This window comes from Polyodon spathula, chromosome 6, assembly GCF_017654505.1.
Source record: "Polyodon spathula isolate WHYD16114869_AA chromosome 6, ASM1765450v1, whole genome shotgun sequence".
Classification (NCBI taxonomy): domain Eukaryota; kingdom Metazoa; phylum Chordata; class Actinopteri; order Acipenseriformes; family Polyodontidae; genus Polyodon; species Polyodon spathula.
In genome coordinates this window covers 74,893,222-74,909,344 of record NC_054539.1, presented here as the reverse complement: position 1 = coordinate 74,909,344, position 16,123 = coordinate 74,893,222, and the positions used below count along the sequence as shown (strand labels likewise).

The following is a 16,123-nucleotide window of genomic DNA, read 5'->3' as shown; positions in this document are numbered from 1 at the left end:
TGGGTTTCCTCTGAAAAATAAAAAGTCGTCTCACCTTTTTCTGATGCTATTTTAGCAATACCTTTTGGTCATTTGGGTTTCCATGTAGTTTGCTTTTAGGGAGAGAAATTCTCCTTCCAAATGCAAATGAACAAATTCATATTAAAATGCAGGAGGATATGTGCAATTTAGCATTAGTTATGCATTAGTTAGCATTGAACAATGGGGGCGACTGCGTCTCAAACCAACCAGGTAAAGGAAGGTTTAATTGAAACACAGGCGCTGCAGAACGCATTAGGAAAACCGAAGAGCAAGTGGTGAAGGAGCAAGGGAGAGAGAAAATACATTTCCAAACAAATTCTTAACAAGTTCTATTTATTTCTTATATTTTAAAATGAACAATGCATACTCTAGCTGTGTGAACTGTGATGTGCGACAGTTTTTATATGGAATCATATATATATATATATATATATATATATATATATATATATATATATATATATATATATATATATATATATATATATATATATATATGTATATATAGATACACACACACACACACTCTTCATAATGGCTGGAAACACATATATGAAGTATGGGTTTTATATTATTTAAGGAAACAGCTTTTGCTTGTTGCTGGTAGGATCATTCTGCCTGTACAGTGTCACTGTGGAGAGTCCTACAGCTTTATTGGAAAGACATGATTTATACCTAAACTTTAGTGATACTGTGAAAACCGTTTAAATGATGTGTTGGATTAGCAAGTAACTGGATGTATAACGATGTGTACAAAGTTACACAACTTTATTCATTACTTCAGATCTCAGTGCATTTGATCAACTATTGTTTGACCTAATTTATAATCCATCTTGCTATGTCAAAAACAATATTAGAAACATCTCCAAATGAGTGTGACTTATTGTGCTCATTGTGTACAGGATATACAGCTCACTGTGCCTATGCCTTGGTAACACAGCACTGGCTACCTGGCAAGATTTCTGTGTTTTTTACAAATAGTACATAGAAAAACGTATCTAAGTTGGCACAGTTAAATCAGTTACTTGAATTCTATTAATACATTCCTGTTTCTGCTTCACTAAATCATATATATAAACATACACTAACGGTCAAAAGTTTTAGAACACCCCCATTTTTCCAGTTTTTATTTTCAAGTCCAGTGAATAACCTGGAATGGTACAAAGGTAAGCGGTAAACTGCCAGAGGTTAAAAAAAAAAGTTTAGGTTACCAAAAACTGAAAAATAGTGTACATTTCAGAGTTATTTAAAAAGGCATTTTTCAGGGAACAAGTAATGGGTTAACAACTTACAGCTGTTCTGCAGCAATAGAAGTAAATTAAGCCTTGAAAGTTGATGCTAACAGTTCCTACAGGTGTCCCAACTTTTGTTGATTACTTACAAACCCTCTGACTGTATAAAAGCAGTGTTGGAACAGACTGTGTTACTACACCCTCTTAAGCATTATTTGGACAGTGTTGTACTGCAGGAAGTAGTATATTGCTATCATAATGGCGAGAAAAAGGCAATTAGCAAAGGAAGACCATTATAACCCTTAAAAGTATAGGTCCTTCCTTTAGAGAAATTGCAAAGAAAGCCAAGATGTCAGTGAGTACAGTTTCCTACACCATCAAAAGGCACTTGGAAACTGGAGGAAACTCTGACAGGAAGAGGTCTGGTAGACCCAAAGCCACAACAGAATCAGAAGACAAGTTTCTGAGAGTCAACAGCTTGCGTGATAGGCGGCTGACAGGACAACAGCTTCAAGCACAGCTTAACATTGGTCGAAGTAAGCAAGTCTCAGTTTCAGCTGTGAAGAGAAGACTTCGAGCTGCAGGTTTGACAGGTCGTGGCAGTAAGAAAGCCATTGCTAAGATGGCAAAATAAGAAAAAGAGGCTTGCCTGGGCCATGAAGCACCGCCAGTGGACTACTGAAGACTAGAAGAAGGTCTTATGGACCGATAAATCAAAATTTGAAATCTCCGGTTCATCATGCAGGGTTTCTGTACCCCGTCGAGTAGATGAAAGGATTGTTCCTTGGTGTGTGACACCAACTGTCAAACATGGAGGAGGAAGCGTGATGGTCCCAAAACATACCACCATGCTATGTCAGAACTACCTTCAGAACTATCTTCAAATCATGGAATGGCCAGCACAGTCTCCAGACTTAACCCCCATCGAGCTGGTTTGCGATGAACTGGACAGAAGGGTGAAAGAAAAGCAGCCTACAAGTGCAACACATCTGTGGGAACTTCTGCAACAGTATTGGGAAGAACTTTCCGAACAATATTTGATTTCCATTGTCGAAAGAATGCCACGAGCGTGTTCGGCTGTTATATCTGCAAAAGGTGGCTACTTTGAGTCAAAAATTTAGATTAAATTTTGTTAAACAAAATGATTCCATGATTTCTTTTTTTTATCTCCAATTGTTTATTTGTTCTATGCTTTAATTTCAGAGTACATTGAGACATTAAACTGCGTAAATTTCAATAAAAACTGGAAAAATGGAGGTGTTCTAAAACTTTTATCCGGTAGTATATATACTTAGTCTAAAATCCATCAGAAGCCAAATTAAGTAGCTTGCTAATTGTGTTTAATAACGGCTACATTTTACATAATCCAAATGCATGTAAATGTAATATAAATGTGAGATTCCTAGCTCTTGACTAAGGCTGCGCTCTTCGCAGTTTGCAGGTGGACTCGATTTGTTTTGTAGTCTGTGGATCGGATGTTTACAATATCCTGCAAGGTATCTTAAAAGATGGCAGCCATTGAAGTATTGTTTCAGTTTTTTATTATTTTTGATTCTTACATATTGCTGGTGAAGAAAGCAGGGGAACAGGGGAGCATTTTGCTAATTTAATTGGTACATTTGTTGAATGCCTGTAGTAGGAGGATAGTGCAGTATTCAGTTATGCAATACTGCATTGTTCTCCTACTGTAGGCATTAAACAAAGCAATTTGAGAAAGATTGAATATGTTTTACTATTTTTGTGAGTTTTGTCAAGTTCGGCTTGGCTTTTGATGTCTGACCAAATTTCTTTGCACTGTCCATGTAATCTAGGCTCCAGGTAAGGTTTTGGGTCTGTGAGTAACTTACCCTCTAATTTTAACACAGAGAGTAAAATGTATTTTCAGGGAGTTAAATGCAACATTACCTTGAAGTCATGAGTAATCCCGTTAAATACTGTACAATCTTTAATGGTAATGGGGTAGGCACTAAAAAAGAGCCTTCCATTTTAACTGCAATGTTATTTTGAGCTATGGTACAACCATGCGTGTGTTCTACAAGGTTCTTTATCGGCTCAGCACATTTTTTCAAGGTATCACACTGACTCTGCAAATTAATTATTTTACATTAGTTATATTTTAACATTACATTTTTTTAACCCAGTGTACATGTTAATACTTCAATATTAAGCCATACTGATAAATAAAATAAGGAAATGCATTAATAAGTTATAAAACAGTTCGTTTTAATATTATATTTTTTAGCTGTTGCCTCTCATGATGGTTCCATTTGGATTTTTAGCTGGACTGGGGTGTTTACAGTTCAACCTGTGTAGTTTTGAATTTTTCTGATTCTTACTATGATTGGTTGTAAAGACAACAGGGCTAGCCAGAGATTGGATAAGTTTTGGGTTAGGTTGGGTTAGTTTTTGGTTTGGTTTTGGGTTTGGGTTGGGTTGGTTTTTCTTGTGTAAAGTTTCCTAGTGACTGAAGCCATTGTGTTATGGGAGATGTAGTTGTTCATGGAAGTTTTAGTGGAGACAGGAGGGGAGGCAGACAAGCTGTGCAGTATTTGTAAGTATTCAATTTAAATTGAGTGCATGTTTCTGATTTTTTTGAATGTGTAAAAATGGCGACAGGTATGCAGCTAATCATGTTGAATATCCACTCTATACAACTGTATCGATTGATAGCCCTGTGAACGACAGAGCCAGTGGAGCCACCAGACATCCACCGATTCTTGTAGAGCTCCACTAGACCAAAAAAAAAAGGTGAAATTGCTACAAGAATACGTGCAAACAAGACAAAAAAACATCCAGTTGATCCATACTGTAGCAGATCTAAACACTGCACTTGAATTTCCAGAAGCAAGGGCACCCGTTGGAGTTTAAAATGGCACCACCTGGCTGTCGCTCGTATCAGAAGTTTGCCTTTGAGTTTTACATTCTGTATCATTCAGGTACAGTACTTTTGTCTCTCTGGTTAGGAAAATGAATCCTTCACCAATGCACAAATAAACTGTGGTTTGAAATGTGACATTCACCTCAATTTCTTAGTTGGAGTCTATAGAGTTGATAATTTCTTTGTCTTTTCCAGGTTCTGCACTGTTGTGTTCATGGTTCAAATCTCTACACCCAGCAAAGCCATTACCTGCTGAGCCTTGCAGACCTTTCCGCCACAGACTACGACCCGTTCCTGCCGGTCGGGAATGTCAGGAACTCGGAGCCACCGCAGTCTCATACCAGTGTGGATTTTGGCAGCCTGCTCACCGTAGCGGAGGGTAAGTTCTCAGCAGGGCACACTTATTTTCTTACGGCACTGCCATTAGCATAGGGATCAGTGGGATACAGCCACAGGTTTGGTGGCTCAGATTCAGTCAGGTTAAAGTGAGGCTGTTTGACACCTGCTGTATAAAATAATAAGCATGAAAGTAACCAAGCAATCAAACGTTATGAATGTAGTTATCTGAATGTAGGAAATGAAAGGGACTTTTGCAGCAGAGAAGGAGAACCATGCCTGACCTGTACTATAGCATGGATTCTGCATTATGTGGTTTAACACTAAAAAGAAATGCAAGTCATGTTCATGGACATTTAATAATTCAAATCCATTATCAAAGATAAGTAGAAATCTATTCATTTGAAATACAAAGATGCTTAATGAGAGATAGGAATCTTTGAAGCATTGAATTTAGTATTGAAAGACCTTTTCACTGGCGCTTTATAATTGTATGCCACATAAAAAGCATACGGATAGTTTCAAATTAGCTGTCCATTTTTTAAAAGGGAACACTATCCTGGGACAATTAGTTTTATACTGTACTACAAGTGTGGATATACCTAGTGTGGGATACATTTGTGTTATTCCACTTCAGTACGATAACACAATTGGAACAACATAAGTGGAATAGCATGCTTACTGGGACTAGTTTCGAATGTGTACTTTGCTTACATTCCAGTCCAGTGGTGTGCTGCTGCACTTCGGTATTTCAAACAATACTGCCACCGTCCACTATGTGTTTGTTTAAAAAAATGTAAACTGTACAGTACACCCTCTCTATAACTAACCTGCTGGGGTCCAAGCCTTTTGTTCGTTATATTGAGGGGTTAGTTATAGCAAAAGGACAATCAAAATTAACGATAAACTGTTGAAGTAAATTAATGAGATAATATTGTAAATAAAAACAGAATTATTTGTACCTGTTAATTTCATGTTTGCAGTATTCTGACTTTGCTTTATCCAGTTTGTTAAAGAATTAAAACGCAGTACAAAAAGCACAAATTCTAAATTGAAGCTGAGCTTTTATTCAAAATCAGTCTGCACATGAATCGTTTCAAAGTGCACCAAATCTTAATCCAACATGCAAGAATCCCAAACTGAGCTTTCACTCCAAATCAACCCGACATGAAAAGTTAATAAGATCCTTTTGAAAAACCTATATTTACAACAGAAATATGCCTGCATTACTCCTTTTTTCAAACGATCAGTATAGTTTCCAGCTTTGTTCTAACATAAAATGATTTTCATTTTGGAAGCAGTTACACAGCGCGTGCTTCTTAAGACAAAAGAGTCGACTTCACTGCGGAGGTGGTAATATTAAAAATGTATACCTGTTACTGGTATTTATTTTAAATATGTTCTTGTCATATACTGGACATTCTCCTTTGACAAATCAAAACCGTGTACCACGAATGATTGTTCTCAATAAAGACAAGTATAAGCATAGTAACACAAGGATAATTGCACAAGAAATTAGCTGAACAGAAGAATCTTAAGATGTTTTCAAGTTTTATGTCCTTGCAGTCTCTCTAAGGATTCCATTGTGTATGTCATAGAGATGCTTGTGTTGTGAGAGTGTGCATCTACCAGAGGCACTGTCCACTAAGAGTAACCTATCTGAGCAGAACAAATAGATTAGCAGTAGTAGAATATTCTACCTTCCCTTCTTTTTTCATTGTAAGATGAACAACTGAAGACTGCTTACTGCTGTAGTCCTTTTGGATTTAATAAACCAATGACCATAAAAGTAGCAGAATATTTATTTTTTAAAGAATTGTTTGGCGCTGCTTTATTCACATCAAAAAAAAAAAAAAAAAAAATATATATATATATATATATATATATATATATATATATATACACACACACACACACACACACACACACACACACACACACACACACACACACACACACACACACACACATATATATATATATATATGTATATATAGTGATTTTTATTTTATTTAAACTGCAGGTTGTAAAAAAAATATATAATAATTTGTCATACATTCATTAGCATATTAAAGGTGATTATGGGATGCCTGAGATTAGACGCAAGTTTATTTTGTATTAGAAGTGATGGACTATTTTGAATGTGATTGTGAATCATTTTCCTATTCTCTTCTAAATCGGCACCTTTTTATGATGACTTCCAACAGTCTAAACCAGAGACAGATGGATATTCCTAATCCATTAAGCCAGTTTTCTTGCCATGAAAAGGTGGTGTATCACAGATCTGCTGAAGATGTTTCATATACACCGTTTGTTATAGTTAAGCAACCAAAATTTGAGTGTTTTAAAACAAGTTCATGGATCTGATTTCATTAGTTTTGAAAATAAAAATAAAAACGTGGGACCATGTTTTTATGGTTTTCACATAAAACTATTAATATTTTCCATTTACAGTTGTCAGTAAAAACCTTGTTTTGACAAATTATAGCAGATCTGGAAGACTTAACAGTATTTCTATTTTTCTTAGTAGTCAAATGAAAAGCCCTTCAGCTGAAAACCTGTGTACAGAGGATTCCTTTAAATTGCATAGCCATTTTGTCTAATATGTTAATGGAAGTAATATGAAGTTATCAAAAACAAATAAGTGTTTTTAATTTGATAATGCATTTGCACAGATGTATGCAATTATCATCTACACAATTAAACAGACTACTTGTAATTACTGTAGCCACTCCTCTCCAAAAGCACTTTATTTGATAGTCAGCTAGGCCTTTTATCAATTATATTGTATTTAAAATAGAAACCTAAATATATATTTAGTAAACTCATCTGAGCTTTCGTTTGGGATTGTATGTGCCGCTGAAAACATAATAATTATTCTAAAAAAAAAACAACAAAAAAAACATGAGTATCTGTAGAATTGATTATTAAATCATTATTAATGTAGAACCAAATAACTTGTTGTTGTTTTTCCTGTAGTCTTTGGCATTAGTTGCAGTTTCACTAATTTCCAGGAGTTACTTTGTTTTAGTTTTTTTGGTTACACTCTGAAGTTTTCATTGGCAGCAAGGTTTTTAGGGGACTTGGAGATATGACACTGGTCCCTAGTCACAAATCTTTAACTCAGGATTGAGTCTGCCGTCATATTTAAGAAGCATTTGAAGACACATACTACTCTGTTCTACTTTTTACATTATCATTTTTCCTCTTGCCCATTTTCACATTTATAAGCCATAGGATCAGAGGTACTGAATAACTGAAGTCCGGTGGGTTAAAAATGACCACTAGGGATGTGTGTCTGTAATCCCAGTCCCATCTGACAGTGATTATGTAGAGATGTTCCTAACTCACGGAGATGACTAACACCAGATATTACAGTTGCACGGCCATTTACAAAACTGTCGTTATCCAGAAATCCTGCTTTTAAAAACTTTTTTTAAACTAAGCATGGTAAGTAATGAGCAGAAACAACAACAAGGAGTGGTAGACATTTTTTTACTGGTAAGAAATGAAATCCCTTGAAAATATCACCCCAAGGATGCTTTCCTTTTTGTTCCTGATGTCTTGTTCACTTGTTTTTTTTTTTTTTATTTTAGAAAAGAAAAGGAGGAACATGGAACTGATTCCTCTGACTGCACGCATGATCATGACGCACCTTGTGAACCACTTGAGCCACCATCCACTCAGCGGAGGTCCTGCCGTTCTTCACAGCCTCATCAGCGAGAACCACGACAATGACTATGTTGAGTCTTCTGAGCTGTCTTCAGAGGTCTTCAAGAGCCCTAACCTGCAGCTGTTTGTGTTCAATGACAGCACCCTTGTTTCCTATCTGCAGATCCCTGCAGAAAAGACTGGAGCCGGCGAGCCTCATGGAGGTGCAGCAGATGTCCGAGTCATTGTGAGAGACATCTCTGGAAAGTATTCGTGGGATGGTGGCGTTCTCTATGGACCTTTAGATGGACAGTCATCCAGTAGCTGTAAAGAGCAACATGTAAAAGTGCCTTGGGGCAGTGCCAGGCCTGAACAGAACGTGCACCCAATGAGCTGGGACTCTGAAGGTAACAGTGAAGAAGGGCAGGACGTGTTGGATAAGCTGCTGGCGAACCTGGGCAGCTGTAGTCCGGAGTGCCTGTCCCAGCAGCAGGGGAAGCTCAATGATCCAGCTCCGCCACCACAGGGTATGAGTCGTGAGCAGGAGCACACCATAATGGAAGCCATCTTAAGGCAGAGCTCCCAAGAAGAGGCACATGTCAAGAGGTGGCACAGTGACATAAGCATGAAAGTAAGCAGTCAGAAAGAACCGGCTCCTCAAGAGCCCAAAGCACCTTTCTATTTCTGCAGGCTCCTGCTGAATGATCTGGGCATGAATTCCTGGGATCGCAGGTGGGCTTTTTTTATTTGTTTTCTTACTTTTTTTTGGCAGGAGGGGATTAATTTACAAACAATGATATGAGATAAACCGTTACCATTATTTTGCTTAGACAGAGTTGCCCACAATTATGCAACCTGTTAAAATTCGTAGCATTCAAAATAAATATCAGGTCAACTAAAATGACTACAATTTGCCATAATTAGGGAGTGAGAAGATACAAATGAAATATCTATCAGGGTTTTAAAAAATCAAACAAAAGTTTATAGAGTTATCAGGCATGGAAGTCAAGATTTCCAAAAATAATGTCCTGTATCCATTACTGTGAGCATATTTTACCCAGCTGTTTGGGTGCTTTCTTTAAAGTCTGATTAGTCCACCATTGTGATGTTAAAATGTTTGTATTACTACAAGCCTAATATTTTTTGTTTTAAGCAGCTTGTTAAAACAGTACAAAGAAACTACTGAACCCATTAATATAGGCCAACTAAGGCTTATTCCTTAGAGCTCAAACATCTGTGGTAAAGGAGAGAGGACCAGGGCCTTTGAAAAGTGATGCATTTAACTCAGTCTCCCTGTCCTCCCCCTGTCACAATGTTATCACATCCATACTGGAAGCAGCATTCCAGATCTCAAGGGTTTTCATTCTTGATACATGTAGACAAGTGTATTACACTTTGTGCTTAAGGCGATCAAGAGCCTATGTGTTTGTTTTTTTCCTTCATATTAAGGTCTTACACTTGAGACAGAACATGTGTAGCTGGGTATCACAGTCTTTCCTCATTATTGGTGAAGGCTAGAGCTCTGAAAGTCTGTAATAATCTTGGGCTGTCCATCAGGTTTATCGATACTGCCCTGCATCTTCATACATTCATATCATTCTCTTATAATTCTACCGGTATTTGATTATGTGGTGTGTATTGAGGGTTTAAGTTCAAATTGATCTAGTGACTGATCAAGGGTATAAATACACAATTTGAACAGTAAAGTCTTGCATGCAAACAATAATGTTATGATAAATTGATAAGACTATTCTTTCCATATTTAACAGTTTTCTGAAATCCAATAAAATAGGTTAACATTTTCTATGACATTGTGAACTGAATACTGAATAAATGTAATTATCTGTTTCTGAAAGTAAATAGCTTGATGTCCATAGAAATGTTGGAATCATGTCTCGTTCACACAGAACAGCTTAGTAAGGTTTAAAGAGTTAAGAAGCAGGATTCAGAAAAATATAGCGTTCACATCCCACGTGTTGCTACAACTGTTTAAATGATGTACACGTATTTTTCTTTTCATTAACATCCTAACAACTTTTTACACTTATAACTTCAGTCTGTTTCAAAGCGCTTTTCAAAATGAGCGCTCTCGTTCACTGATAGTGTCAGGGTTATTGCCCCTTTGTCAAACAGGTAACACAGCGATAACGATCCATGATGTGATGCGGAACCAAAAAGCCAGAACATGGTTGTTTTTGTTTTTTTAAACATGACCAAGTACCCTGGCTTTTCTGCTCCGTTCTTGCTGTGTTACCTGTTTAACAATGGAGGGCGTACTTTTTGGAATCCCACTACTTACTCTTTAATGTTGCGGAAAGTATATTTCCCCATTAACAGAAAATATTTTAAGCCTTGTTTGTATGTTTACCCAACAGAAAAAGTTTCCATCTACTGAAAAAAAACTCAAAGCTCTTAAGAGAACTTAAAAACTTGGATTCAAGACAATGGTAAGTGTGATTTATAGCACAGCAAAGGTTACGTCCATGTCATTCTCACATAAGGAATAGCCTAAATGTTAACTGCTGATAAACAGCCTGGTATAGTGCAGCTAGGGACCTCAGCAGTGCCTGTTATACAGTATAACATAAAAAATTAGCTGCACTGGTTTTTGGTTTTTGTTACATTTTTCATCCAAACATTGTAATTTTCCAGAAATTAGCAATTTTATTCTATGAAGGGTAAATTAAGTTAAATGTGTCCATTGTGAAAACTTGCAGTATTCTTCACAAAACTAAAGATTGAAAAAAGACACAAGTGTTGCCTTTTTATATACTGCAACTTGTTAAATAGTGATGCAACCCTCAATGGGGAGCATTCATACCTAACACACCAGCACAGTGGGAACCCCTTGATTGCCATCCCTCGAGACACATTTCAACTTGAAATTGAACGTGTGAAAAACACTGAATATCACAAGCAGCACTAAATATCAAGCACGCCTTTAATTCCCCCAACACTGATATTATCCACTGCAGCATGATCAGCGAAGAGCTCTGCAATATTCAGCTGTTTAGATGATGAAAGCATGACTTTAATACAGTGTTGAAAATGTACTTCATACAAATTGATGCAAAACACTTTTAGGGTGTTTTCCAATGTCAGCCTCTGGGTCTTTACACTTAAATGACCCTTTTCTGCCTCATTCCATATCTTTTGCCATATGGTATTTATTGTAAGAGCAATTCATAAAATTCGTTATTAACTGTGCATGCTGCATACAGTAAGTAATGGGTGTGTAGTAATGTTCCAGCTAATAAACATGATAACAGTACAGATACTGAATTCAGCACCTATGTGGTTACACTGTCATTTGAAAGGTAATGCATAATACACAAACTAACCCCTGTCTCTGCTGCAGCCGAGAAACACACAAGATAGCTGTGTTTTATATCGGGGACGGCCAGGAGGACAAGTGCTCCATTCTCTCAAACACCGAAGGTAGTCAGGCCTATGAAGACTTTGTCTCAGGACTTGGCTGGGAGGTATCTGCTTTTTTTGTTGTTATAATTCATAACAAGGGCAATCATAATTTCCTTTTGTTTTATTAAAATGCTTGTACAGGATCACATTGACTGGAACTACAGTTTATACAGCAATTGCCAAAAGTTTTACATCACTTTTCAATATAGGATTGAGACATCATTTAAAATATATATATATATATATAGACACACACACACAAGTTTTGCTGACATTTAACCTCCTCCTCATGTAACAGTATTCAGTTTAATCACTACAGCTTTGAATAAAAAAAAGTTTGTTTGAAAAACTGGGCATACATTATTTGTAATTCAACAAAATTTGAAAACTTCCCAGGGTGAATATAATATATACAGTGCCAGTCAAAAGTTTGAGTACACTTGCTTGAAACCAGGTTTTTCATGTATTATCTATGCTTTTAACTGTATAAACTTGTCTATAACACTTCATATTTCATTATATGATATATGTTCTTATATAAGCTGATAATCATAAGTGAATTGCATTCCAAATTTTAATTTTTAAATGAAAATGTAAATTTGTCAATTGTCAATTTCAGTTAAATGGTCATCCAAAGCAATGGGGATTTCAGTCTGAAGCCCAAGTCAGTTAAAAGTCTGAAATGCGTATAACACGGTGTTAGAACACTGGCCTAAGTATAAAAGTGTCTGTTAGATGTTCTCCGAGTTAACTGGCATGTTACCTAATTAACCTTTTGTCACCAATTATTGTTAACAGGTGAGGGTCCATGATTACTAGAAATATAGGTAGCATAGGCACAAGTTTGTCATTCCTGAATGTAAGGGAGCAGAAAATGGCAAAATACGCTCAGTTAAGCAAAGAAAAAAGAATTACTGTAATTACTTTAAGAAATGACGGTCAATCTTTAGACAAATTGCAAGAACATTGCAAGTGTCTGTAACTGCTGTGGCCAAGACCATCAAACGATTTGAAGAAACTGGCACTCATGAGGACCGAACAAGGTCAGACAGGCCAAGGGTGACCTCAGAATCAGAGAACAAGTTCATTTGAGTCACAAGTCTGCGAAACCGGCAATTAACTGCCCCTGAAATACAAGCTCAGCTAAATGCTACTAGAAGTACAGATGTTTCAGCATCAACTGTTCAGAGGAGATTGCGTGAAGCTGGAAGAATTGCTGCAGAGAAACCATTGTTAAGAGTGCAGAATAAGAGGAAGAGACTGGCCTCAGCCAAAAAACACAGAAACTGGATGTTTGAGGAGTGGAAGTCGGTCTTATGGACCGATGAGTCAAAATTTGAAATATTTGGGTCCAACCACCGAGTATTTGTAAGACGCAGAGAGGGTGAGCTAATGAGTTCTGCATGTGTGGTTCCCTCTGTCAAGCATGAAGGATGCAGTGTCATGGTCTGGGGTTGCTTTGCTGGTGACAGAGTTGGTGATCTTTACCAAGTCCATGGCAAGCTCAACCAGCATGGCTAGCATACCATACTTCAGAGGCATGCCATTCCATCACGATTACGGCTAGTTGGGCAGTCCTTAACTCTTCTGCAAGATAATGACCCGAAACACACCTCAAAGTTGTGCAAGAACTATCTGGCGAAGAAGGAAAGTGAAGGACAACTTGGCCTGCCCAGTCTCCAGACCTTAATCCCATGGAACTTGTATGGGACGAACTGGACAGAAGAGTTAAAGCAAAGCTACTACAAGTGCCCTACATCTCTGGGAATTGCTGCAGAAGAGCTGGGAAGACATGTCCGGTGATTTCCTGCTGAAACTTGTTAACCGAATGCCTCGTGTTTGTGAGGCTGTTATTAAGGCAAAGGGTGGCTATTTTGAGGAATCCAAGATTTAGAGGCAATTTTCAATTTTCTTGAACATTGCTTTGATACTCCTTATGTTTTGTTTTGTATATTGTAACATGCGTTTTCATTTTCAAATATACAGAAACGTATACAACGTAAAACATTGTCAATTATGAAAAAAATCTAGTTTCCAGCAAGTGTACTCAAACTTTTGACTAGTACTGTGTGTGTGTGTGTGTGTGTGTGTGTGTGTGTGTGTTATATATATATATAGATATAATATATATATATATATATATATAGAATATTATCTTATCATAATAAAGTAATAGTATTTTTCATTACTTTTCTACATTACACACATTTAACACATCATTGTATGTCCATTATTCTTGGACCCTGGTCCGATTGGAATTCATTTTAACTCAGATAGAGTCCAAATGAGAGATGTTCTTCTGGTCTTTGCAATAGACAGATTTCATTAAATTTAGTAGCAGTGTTTAGATTTGAGTGTTGTTTAAAATGAATCACTTCACTTATGTGTTGCTGTGTTTAGCTGGGTGTTTGTGTCACACCAGGTGAATCACTTTACTCATGTGTTGAGCTGTGGTTAGCTGGGTGTTTGTATCCCGCCAGGTGGACCTCTCAACACACTGTGGCTTCATGGGTGGCCTCCAGCGCAATGGCAGCACAGGCCAGACAGCCCCTTACTACGCTACTTCCACCGTGGAAGTGATCTTCCATGTGTCCACAAGGATGCCGTCGGATCCAGACGACTCGCTGACAAGAAAGGTAACTTGCCCCCAGCACTCCTACGTGCTCCATTCTGAGGGTATAATGATATTAAAGCTTTAGGTAGTGGATTATTTCAATGTCACATTTTCATAATTCTCTGTTTTTCTGCTAACGATTATTTTGGATCTCCAGCAAAAATAGCTTCTTTAAAACTTCTCAAGTATCATTTCAGGCAAGGGAGATGGGAATGCATGTCAGTGTTGCACAGGCTTGAGATCAAATGCTTAGCACAATTCTGAAATTTGTGTCCGTTTCATTTCACCACCTTTTTTTTAATTTTTTTTAGAAGAGTTAAAAATCTTGGCATTGTATGTTTTTTTATGTAAATATATATGATTTTAAGTGTGTGTTGTGGCCCTCAAATTGTGTTTGCAGTGCAGAATAAAACTATGACATAAAGAAAGGTTTATAATGAACTTGATGCTGCTGATTTTGATGTGACTTATGCCCTAATAAAGCGATTACCTGGCAAAGTAACCTAGATAGACCAGTTAAAGGTAAGACACTTGTGCATGGCATGAGGTATTTTTTTTTCACTGAATATTCCAAAGCCAGAGGGAGAAATCAATGGCTGTATCAGCATGCTGCTCCACCTCCTCTGAATTGCAGTTTCAGTGAAAAATGATCCGCAAGACTGCTAAATTGATTCCTGCTATCAGATAATGTTCCGGAGTGTGGCAAATTCATCAGCTCCTGTAAAGCACTAGTGACCCTCTACTGAACTTTAGCTCGCTATCCAGAGAAATGTGTTAGCTTTTGCAAGATTAGATTTCCACCAGCTAATCTAACTTCTGAAGGCGTTTGCGAATCTGGGGGACAGACTTGTGCTGTTGGATTTGTTCATTTAATTTGACTCCCAAGCACTACAATTGCACTTAAAGCTTCCAAGGCCCTTTGTAGCCCCAGGCAAGAAAACGAATTGTCAGCCTCACAGTTTGAGTAGAGGGGAGTGAAAGAGGTGGGAGGGCACATTATCAGTCTCCAGTGGAAGGGAATGAAAGGGGTGGGGGCGGTACATTATCAGTCTCCAGTGGAGGGGAGTGAAAGGATGGGGCACATTATCAGTGTCCAGTGGAGGGGAATGAAAGGAGGGGGCACATTATCAGACTCCAGTGGAGGGGAATGAAAGGAGGGGGCACATTTTCAGTCTCCAGTGGAGGGGAGTGAAAGGACGGGGCACATTATCAGACTCCAGTGGAAGGGAATGAAAGGAGGGGGCACATTATCAGACTCCAGTGGAAGGGAATGAAAGGAGGGGGCACATTATCAGACTCCAGTGGAAGGGAATGAAAGGAGGGGGCACATTATCAGACTCCAGTGGAAGGGAGTGAAAGAAGGGGGCACATTATCAGTCTCCAGTGGAAGGGAATGAAAGGAGGGGGCACATTATCAGACTCCAGTGGAAGGGAATGAAAGGAGGGGACACATTATCAGATTCCAGTGGAAGGGAATGAAAGGAGGGGGCACATTATCAGACTCCAATGGAGGGGAATGAAAGGAGGGGGCACATTATCAGACTCCAGTGGAAGGGAATGAAAGGAGGGGGCACATTATCAGACTCCAGTGGAAGGGAATGAAAGGAGGGGGCACATTATCAGACTCCAGTGGAAGTGAAAGGAGGGGGCACATTATCAGACTCCAGTGGAAGGGAATGAAAGAAGGGGGCACATTATCAGTCTCCAGTGGAAGGGAATGAAAGGAGGGGGCACATTATCAGACTCCAGTGGAAGGGAATGAAAGGAGGGGGCACATTATCAGACTCCAGTGGAAGGGAATGAAAGGAGGGGGCACATTATCAGACTCCAGTGGAGGGGAATGAAAGGAGGGGGCACATTATCAGACTCCAGTGGAGGGGAATGAAAGGAGGGGGCACATTATCAGACTCCAGTGGAGGGGAATGAAAGGAGGGGGCACATTATCAGACTCCAGTGGAAGGGAATGAAAGG

At 38.2% G+C, this 16,123-nt stretch overlaps 1 protein-coding gene across 6 annotated transcripts in view; it reads left to right on the top strand.

The window, feature by feature from the left end:
• The window catches only part of ralgapa2 (Ral GTPase activating protein catalytic subunit alpha 2), a 153,009-nt gene that overhangs the window by 84,567 nt on the left and 52,319 nt on the right, over positions 1-16,123 (top strand). For all 6 annotated transcript variants that reach the window (XM_041253769.1, XM_041253770.1, XM_041253772.1 and 3 more), the window contains 5 exons: positions 4,327-4,510; positions 8,064-8,850; positions 10,494-10,565; positions 11,477-11,600; positions 14,019-14,174. In XM_041253769.1, the coding sequence (XP_041109703.1) occupies positions 4,327-4,510; positions 8,064-8,850; positions 10,494-10,565; positions 11,477-11,600; positions 14,019-14,174 (1,323 nt within the window). The remainder of the gene's footprint in view (positions 1-4,326; positions 4,511-8,063; positions 8,851-10,493; positions 10,566-11,476; positions 11,601-14,018; positions 14,175-16,123) is intronic.